This window comes from Olea europaea, chromosome 15 (assembly GCF_002742605.1).
Source record: "Olea europaea var. sylvestris chromosome 15, O_europaea_v1, whole genome shotgun sequence".
In the NCBI taxonomy this organism is placed as follows: Eukaryota; Viridiplantae; Streptophyta; class Magnoliopsida; order Lamiales; family Oleaceae; genus Olea; species Olea europaea.
Window position 1 is genome coordinate 7,826,732 of NC_036251.1, and position 10,088 is coordinate 7,836,819.

Sequence of the window (10,088 nt, forward strand, 5' to 3'; positions counted from 1 at the left end):
TCAATTTAAACCGTTAATGTCAAATAAAAAGATGCAATCATTCTTAATTTTTGGGTACATCTTAGGTTAATTGCTACAGCAGTCCCAAACTTTTCCTTTTCTACAGACTTTATCTAGGCCTTTCATTTGTATCATTCATTGTCTTAAAATAGTCGTAGCACAGTGAAAAAATGACGGAAACCGTCAATACCTATTAGTTGACCTACAAAAGAGACTAGATAATTTTTTCCAATTAAAAGAAGGTATTCTGGTCACTTTACCTTTCCCTCTTTTAAAATAAAATTTTTTGTCATACATTTCTATTTCCCATCCAAATAGCATTATAGAAGGAATTAGCAATAGAAAAATTCAATATTTAAATTTCCTTCGCCAATAATTGCTTGTAAATAAATTTGGCTGGACTTTGCTTGATGTACATAATTTTTGTACATCAAGGTGTCAATGCCTCTCACATGAGGTGAGACCCACACTTTTCACTTTTGAGTGTGGGTCCCACCTCATGTGAGAGGCATGGACACCATTATAGACAAAAATTATGTACATCTAGAATTTTTAGAACTTTGGTATTTTTCTCATTTTGTATGTCATATAATTAATAAAAATTAACTGGATGCTCTATGATATCACAAAATTAGTTTTGTCAATAGGAGTTGAATTTGGATGCTTATAGGTTCAATTCAAAGCAACCAACAATTTCGGCACGAAACAAATTTTCCGATTGTTATTTAGCACATCATTGTACTTGAATCTTGTGACGTTTTTGTCTTTTAGGCGATGTAAATTTTTTGGTTATAATGTTTTCATTTGCTTATTTTAACGAAAAAAGTTCTTCCATATTTAAAATTTAATGTGTTCTTTGTTTTGAAAGCTCCTTTTAAGTTGACTTTGTATTTACCAACTCGATAATAGGAGTATCGGAGACCCGACATGGAGAAGTCTCATGAGAATTCAAAATTAAAAAGGCATTAATTGAAGGTCTAATGGCTGTATTTTTATTTCCACTAATGGCCTGTACGTGGCGAGGTATGTGTTCTTTATTTTGAACTTTGTATTTACTAACTCATTAATAGTAGACTTCATTAAATAGGTAAAAAGTGATAGAACCTATATGTTATTGAATCCAATTTTGAGCGTCACACGGCAAGCTTCAACTAAAGCTATCATAAATATATATATCCTATTTCTCTTTGTTAGATTTTTATTGGAAAATTTGCACAAATGGTCAATCAACCGTTTAAACACCAAGTTAGATTCAAACTTGTGAAAAAGAGCAAATTGATTCTAAAATCTAAATGTCTTAAATGGGTCCAAAACTTTGTTAGATAATAGTTATAATGTGGTTCTCATGAATGTATATTTGGCTTCAACTTTCTAAGTGCCAATTCAAGTTGAAAAAATAAATAAACGAAGGATCAATTAGCTCATTTTAAGAGTTGGTGACTTATGTGCTACTTTCTTAATAAGTCATGGACTAATTTTGCAATTTTCCCAATTTTATAATCGATGAGCAGATTCTTACCGTGATGCTTCAAGAGAGAGATGATAGATTTTTATGCTAATTCTTTCACAATTAATAAAAGACGAAAGTCTTAAATTTTTTGTTTGGAAATATATACTATGCAAAAAGAACAGAACAATAAAAGCAATCCCAAAATATTACAGTAAAATTTGTTCGATTTAATGATTCAATTTCCTGTACCGACAAAAACCCTAGAAATTCTTTTCTAGAGATATTACATACAAAATCCAGAACATAGACAATTTCTAGAGGCGCTGCACTCTGAAGTGATCACGCTGCTCTTCTTGCAGTCATAGTGCCGCCGCTACCACTTGGTTTGAAATCATATACATTCGTGATGATGGAGTCTTCGGCGGCGGCGGCGGCGGCGGTGGTGGTGTGGTGGGCGAAGGTCTACTGCAGTGGCTGATTTTGTGGCCGCCTAGTGCTTGGCATGGCGGAAAAGACTTTCCGCACACGTCCCACTTGTGGGACTGCTTCTGGCCCAGTGGAGTAGTGGAAGATGGTTCAATACCCTTCTTGTACTCTATGGCTTTGATGGTGGTGGGAGTGGTGGTAATGGCGGCGGCGGCGGGGGGACTGAATTCTTGGTTTGAAATCAGATACATTCGTGATGATGGAGTCTTCGGCGGCGGCGGCGTGGTAATGATGGCGGAAGGGGGATTGAATTCTCTAGTTTTGCCGGCGGCAGGAGTGGTGGTTGGAGGGTCTTGAGATAGCATGATGAGGACTGTTATGAAAAATAGAGTTGATTGGATTTCAGATTTGAGAAAGAAGTACGAGCGAGCGGATGTATTTATAGGGTTTTTAAGTGGTGTGCTTAGGACTGAATATGGTAAGAAATTCAAATCTTGGCAATTAGAATCAACGGTATAATCTTTAAATTGATCTGCAAATGGGAACCGTGAAGTACGCTTATGGAAACTTTTACTACCTTATTTCTCGACCCCCCCTACACACACACACACAAATTGCGGACAGAGGAAGGAAAAAAGAAGGGTGAAAAACAGCAAAAAATGGGGGAAGAAGAAACAGGGGAGGAGTATTTGTTCAAAATAGTGGTGATTCAGCAGTGGGCAAATCCAATTTGCTGTCCCGTTTTGCTAGAGATGAGTTATACCATAACTCTAAAGCCACCATTGGAGTGGAGTTTGAGACTCAGATGGTGGAGATCGATGGCAAGGAGGTGAAGGCCCAAGTGTGGGACACTGCTGGGCAAGTGAGATTCAGGGCTGTCACTTCTGCTGATTACAGGGAGGCTGTACGGGCTCTTGTTGTGTATGATATTAGCGGGAGGACTACTTTTGAGAATGTCAAAAGATGGCTTGATGAACTTAACACTCATTGTGACACAACTGTAGCAAGAATGCTGGTCGGGAACAAGTGTGTTTTAGAGAGCATAAGAGACATCTGCTTTGGATTCTACCAATGTGTACAAGGCTTTTGAGATTGTTATCCGTGAGATCTTCAACAATATTAGCCGGAAAATTCTCAACTCCGATTCCTATTTTAGGAGTTTTTACATTGATGAACAGTTTTGTGAACTTTATTTTAGGAGTTTTTACATAAGATTCCGCATTGCCGTTGCTCAATACAGTCATTTTGATCTGTTTTTTGTTATCACTGATTTTTATGAGACGCCTTGTTCTGTTAGCCACTTGCTGTATATATATAGAGGCTACAGAGCAAACCGACGGAGACATGGGAATTTTTTCAAAACAGTCATTTTTTCCATGGTCAAATGCGATTTGGTCCTGTATATGCAGTGTACGTTTTGTTAAGATAAAAATGAATAAAATATTAGTTAAAAAAAAAATTATTTATTTTTAAAAATAGGAAATTTCGATTAACAAGAAGGTTACTTATTTTCTTCTTATTCACTAGTTAGCATGTTTAGAAATTAAAAAGTGGCTTTTTATAGTTATTTCTTATATACATACAATTTGAATTATGTAAGCTTAGCTAAACTTGGACATCAGAGTTAATGTTGACTTAACGAAGCAAAATAAGAGCACTTACTCCTGCTGTTCTTCTACATGACTTCTGGTTTTCTGGCTATTTCTTGTTCCTTGTATTCAGTTTTATTTCATTGTTGAATTTGTGCTGGTTTTTGATGCTAGATCGACCTGAAATAACATATGTAACATTATCCTTGAGCTACAATCAATGCTCATGTTATATATAAGAAACTTTTACTATTATCTGGTCAAAATTTCAATCTTCATGAAAGATTTTGGGTGTTTATTTTACACGCCTATAAATTTCCAATTGAACTTCGATATTCTTCACATTTTGTGTATCATTCAAATGAATGGGATGCGATATATAATATCAAAAAATAGTTTTATTGATCTAGAAATGTAAAATGAATTGACGAGATATGCATAAAAATTAAAAACACAGGGACAGAATTAAGTCCAAATGCTGATCATTCCATTGATTAAATTTGTATTCCTGATCACTCAAAGTTACATTATTGTTCAAACTAAATGTGAAGCCTGTGTCAAAAAAGCAATGCACTGAAGTGAGGACAAATGTTCTTCAAAAGCAAATATTTATTAATTCTAACTAATAAATTGAACTTTCCTTAGGAAACAGGTAATCACGAGGAAGATCCATGGAAAGAAACATATCGACGATTAGACGCCTAAAATTCATTAGGGAAGGCAGGGGCATGACCTGTCACGTGCTAAATTGTACATAATTCGACTTAATCCTTCTTTTTTAATGTGCCCCAAACACAATCGTAAGAAAATATTACGTCTTGAAGGACATCAGAATAATGTAATCTCTCATTTCACTTATTGTCCAAAAAATTTAACGATAAATAATTCTACCTTCAAAACCTTCGTTGGAGACACAACAGGAACTCTTCCAGATGAATAACAATTAAGCTTCGCTTTTAAGCACAATCATCACTAACATGACTTGGAACTTCATTTTCACGATCTAGAGGCATGTATTGCGCCATTTTAGCCCTGATTTCTGAGTCCATGTACGACTAAAAATACAACCTAAGAGAAAAGTATAATAAGATATAGATATTTTCTAGTTTAGGATTAAGAAAATCGAAAATCCTTCAATTGTGTAATAATAGACTAAGAAACACACTTTAATGTACTACCCAGAGATGAACATAATTAAAGAAATGAAACAACCTTCTTATATTTATCAAAGGTCACATATTTATGTATTCTTAAAAAGCCTCGAGATGACTTACAACAAAAATGTGGTACACAAAAATATATCCGATAGCTACTTCGTGTTAGATTTGGTGTCTTTTCACAACATTTATGAAAGCAGTAATGGGTGAACCCACTAAAGTTGCACGAGAAGAGCTTGAATACCAGTTTGCAAGCAAGAGTTCAAGATGGGGGCATCTTCAAAACTTGTCATTTACTCTCCCAACATCAAACTTTGATGTGTCCAGTCCTCCTGAGTAATGTGTACCGAACATTGACTATATCTAACCATCCATTCATCATCATATTCTCAATACACAGTTTTATAATGTTTATCTAGTCTCTCGTTCACGATTATATTCAAGCATAGATGCCATTTGAATAAAGCTTAATACGTCCTCCAAAATTAGCATGTCAAGTTATTATTTCGGAACTATGAAAGCCTTTGGCCACAACTTGCTAGTCGATATGAATAAGAAATAAGAACTAATCCTCGATCTAATAAACTAGGGGTCAGTTTACAATTCAGTTCAAAATAAAACTCTTGCCTTCGCAACCATTAACGTCGTCGCCTTTTAAATCTAGGAGGACATTTACTTTTTCCTTCCTCATTATCGTGTTCAAATATTTTTGTAGATTTCTGTCTGAGCTAAATTTAGTAAGGGAGAATTTAAGCAAAATAAATGAATAAACTACTGGCCATGCAAGCAGAGAAAGTAATTCCATTTTGAGTCTCATACCAACACCCTCCATTATTGATTTTGGACCGCCCGGGCCCACTTACTGCAAATGGAAAACTTAATCCAGGCACAGTCTAATCATAGTAACTTAAGATGCTTGAAGAAGGATTTTTTAAGGGTAAGATAAATACGAGGCGTGACACTTGGCTAGATATTCAGAGCAAAAATCTATTTTCCCATCCATATGCGACAAAATTTTAACTGGTTATCGAGTTTCGGTGAAGTGATAATGTAGGAATTTGATGTAAAAAAATATGTTCTACCTAAGCTGAGAATCCATTCCAATAAGATGCATTAACATAATTGATTTATGTACGTAGTACGTGCTTTAGAGAAGGCTATTTTTGGGAATTAATTGTGTATTTTAAAAAGGCCATTATTTGTGGACGACCAAACAAGAAAGAGTAACGTTATTTGCAGTCCCTCGCTGTCATAATCGCCACATGTGGTGGCATACATGCGGCGATTAATAATTTGATACATTAATGTAGTAGTTTTTTATTATATTACATAACATAACACTAACCACCATATGTATGCCACGTAGAGCGACTACGACAATGAACAATTGCAGATAACTTTATTCAACAAGAAATCAAAGTCATTTTGAGTATTGACGGAGAACAAAGGGAGAATTTTTCCTGGAAGCATAAGAATTGCTCTAAAACTGCGTGAAATCTCGACAACGATATGTACTCCTTATCATCTCCTTATAAATTAGAGGAAAGCATTCTTTTGGGATTAATTGACTAGTTGACAAATGAAATAGGAGAAAATTAAAATTGTTGCTGATCATATGTGAAGCCTCCAATGGAAGCCACGTAAAGGCACTATGTACGCACATGTAACAGTCAACCAAGGCAGGACGAAGAAGAAGACAAGAATTGTCTGCTTGGTTGAGGCACTATCTCCATCGAAGTTCTGCTGTCGAAGTGCTCCCTCTATTTTGGCCATTATATGACATATTTGATCTTCTCTTTAAATAAATAAATATAAAAGAAAGTAGTAAAATATCAAAAAAAAAAAAAAAATTGCAAATAAGAGTCATATTACTTTTCAAAACCCACATGACTTTCGTAGCATTTTATTCCCTAACTTATTTTTCATTACATGTGAGTCCTCAACCAATTAAATACATTTTGGTTCTTTAGAAGAATGTTTTCTTGATAGATAGTATAGCATAGGATTCCCTTGTTCTGATTTCATCCTCACCCTAGTTTTCTTTTCGTTTTCTCCAGCTTTTGACTATGACTGATAACTTGCCAAGGAAAACGATGACAATTTTTTAAATTATGGACTCATTTGTAAATATAATACACTTAATTTTATTTTTTTTAATATAGAAAATTAAAATTTTATCAGGTATCTATAAGTAACTAATGAGGGGTGTAGGATTCGTGTGCTTTATTTTGGAAGCTTCTTTTAATAAGTTATAAATCAATAATTAGACTAAATTAAAGAGGATAAAACTATTGGATATCATATCCAATCTTAAATGTTAACACATAATCACACTGGTATACTTAACTTCAACTTAAATTATTATATAAATAAAAAATTGCATTAAACCACCCTTTTGTTTAAAATAGTAAGTTAGAATCCTCAACAATGGAAACAAATCCAATCATTAGCAATCATAATGTCTTTCTTTAGATCTGTGGGTGCCGTCCAAGTCTATTTGCAAAAATAATATGGAAGGCCACATAACAATCTGACATCTATATATTTAGCCCTTGTTTGGTTTAATTAAAAATAAAAAATTTAACTGATTTTTATAAAAATTGATGCAATATGTGGGTGTTTATATGAGTTGAATTTGGATTCAACTTTCTAAGTGCCAATTCAACTTGAAAAAATAAATAAACGAAGGATCAATTAGCTCATTTTAAGTGTTGGTGACTTATGTGCTACTTGCTTAATAAGTTATGGACTAATATTGCAATTTTCCCAATTTTATAATTGATGAGCAGAGTCTTACCGTGATGCTACAAGAGAGAGATGATAGATTTTTATGCTAATTCTTTCACAATTATAAGACGAAGTTTTAAATCTTTTGTTTGGAGACATATACGATGCAAAAAGAACAGAACAATAAAAGCAATCCCAAAATAATACAGTAAAATTTGTTCTATTTAATGATTCAATTTCCTGTACCGACAAAAACCCTAGAAATTCTTTTCCAGAGATAATACATACAAAATCCAGAACATAGACAATTTCTAGAGGCGCTGCACACTGAAGTGATAACACTGCTCAGACAATTTCTAGAGGCGCTGCACACTGAAGTAATAACACTGCTCTTCTTGCCATCATAGTGCCGCCGCTACCACTTGGTTTGAAATCAGATACATTCGTGATGATGGAGTCTTCGGAGGCGGTGGCGGCGGTGGTGTGGTGGGTGGAGGTCTACTGCAGTGGCTGGTTTTGTGGCCGCCGAGTGCTTGGCATGGCAGAAAAGACTTTCCGCACACGTCCCACTTGTGCGACTGCTTCTGGCCCAGTGGAGTAGTGGAAGATGGTTCAATACCCTTCATGTACTCTATGGCTTTGATGGTGGTGGGAGTGGTGGTAATGGCGGCGGCGGCGGGGGGATTGAATTTTTGGTTTGAAATCAGATACATTCGTGATGATGGAGTCTTCGGAGGCGGCGGCGGCGTGGTGGGCGGAGGTCTACTGCGGTGGCTGGTTTTGTGGCCGCCGAGTGCTTGGCATGACGGAAAAGACTTTCCGTACACGTCCCACTTGTGCAACTGCTTCTGGCCCAGTGGAGTAGTGGAAGATGGTTCAACACTTCTCTTGTACTCTATGGCTTTGATGGTGGTGGGAGTGGTGGTAATGGTGGCGGAAAGGGGATTGAATTCTTTAGTTTTGGCAGCGGCAGGAGTGGCGGTTGGAGGGTCTTGAGATAGCATGATGAGGTCTGTTATGAAAAATAGAGTTGATTGGATTTCAGATTTGAGAAAGAAGTATGAGCGAGCGGATGTATTTATAGTGTTTGTAAGTTATGTGCTTAGGACTGAATATGGTAAGAAATTCAAATCTTGGCAGTTAGAATCAACGGTATAATCTTTAAATTGATCTGCAAATGGGAACCGTGAAGTACGCTTATGGAAACTTTTACACACGCACACAAATTGCGGACAGAGGAAGGAAAAAAGAAGGGTGAAAGACAGCAAAAATCAAGCAAAAAATGGGGGAAGAAGAAACAGGGGAGGAGTATTTGTTCAAAATAGTGGTGATTCAGCAGTGGGCAAATCCAATTTGTTGTCCCGTTTTGCTAGAGATGAGTTAATACCATAACTCTAAAGCCACCATTGGAGTGGAGTTTCAGACTCAGATGGTGGAGATCGATGGCAAGGAGGTGAAGGTCCAAGTGTGGGACACTGCTGGGCAAGAGAGATTCAGGGCTGTCACCTCTGCTTATTACCGGGGGGCTGTAGGGGCTCTTGTTGTGTATGATATTAGCAGGAGGACTACTTTTGAGAATGTCAAAAGATGGCTTGATGAACTTAACACTCATTGTGACACAACTGTAGCAAGAATGCTGGTCGGGAACAAGTGAGATTTAGAGAACATAAGAGAGGTGAGCGTGGAGGACGGGAAAAGCCTTGCAGAAGAAGGATTATTTTTCATAGAGACATCTGCTTTGGATTCTACCAATGTGTACAAGGCTTTTGAGATTGTTATCTGTGAGATCTTCAACAATATTACTCGGAAAATTCTCGACTCCGATTCCTACAAGGCTGAATTGTCTGTTAACCGGGTTAATTTTGACTTAACGAAGCAAAATAAGAGCACTTACTCCTGCTGTTCTTCTACATGACTTCTGGTTTTCTGCCTATTTCTTGTTCCTCGTATTCAGTTTTATTTCATTGCTGAATTTTTGCTGGTTTTGGTGCTAGATCGGGCATTAGGATCGACCTCAAATAACATATGTAACATTATCCTTGAGCTACAATCAATGCTCGTGTTATATAAATAAAAATAAATAAATAAATAAATAGAAACTTTTACTATAATATCAAAAAATAGTTTTATTGATCTAGAAATGTAAAATGAGTTGACAAGATATGCATAAAAATTAAAAACACACGCGGACATAGTTAAGTCCAAATGCTGATAATTCCATTGATTAAATTCGTATTCCTGATCACTCAAAGTTACATTATTGTTCAGACTAAAAGCGATGCCTGTGTCAAAAAAGCAATGCACTGAAGTGAAGAAGACGATGTCGATGATAATGGAGAAGAGGTTGTTGAGCTTAGCGAGCAGGAATTATATCATAAAGCTGAGACATTTATTGGAGGCTTTTATAATCAGTTGAAGGTGCAGAGGGATGAATCAATGTGGAAACTTAATGACATCTATCAAAAGGCCTTCTGAATTCAATGTTTTTAATTTTTTATTTTTTCTGTGAATTGGATAACATGCTTAATTTAGAAATAATTCATATTAGTAGCGGCAAGTTTAGTATATGTGAAGGTTTCTTCTTGTACAATACTGGTTTGATATTTGTGGTTAATTACTGGTTTACTGCTATCAGATGCTGAAGGATTGTAGCATTATTGAATGATAGGTAGAAAGGCTTGCATTTGATGTGAGCTTGCTAATTGTTAGGTTTTTTTTTTTTTTAGCATGGTCGAGTCG

At 35.9% G+C, this 10,088-nt stretch overlaps 1 protein-coding gene and 1 pseudogene across 1 annotated transcript; both read left to right on the plus strand.

Annotated features, from left to right (window-relative positions):
- Positions 1–2,239: 2,239 nt before the first annotated feature.
- LOC111411171 (ras-related protein RABA5b-like) lies at positions 2,240–2,966 on the plus strand. The gene is made up of 2 exons (XM_023041729.1): positions 2,240–2,354; positions 2,593–2,966. The coding sequence occupies exons 1-2, from the start codon at positions 2,240–2,242 to the stop codon at positions 2,964–2,966; spliced, it is 489 nt and encodes a 162-aa protein (XP_022897497.1).
- A 4,997-nt stretch (positions 2,967–7,963) lies between these two features.
- On the plus strand, positions 7,964–9,425 carry LOC111410021 (annotated as a pseudogene).
- Positions 9,426–10,088: the final 663 nt, after the last annotated feature.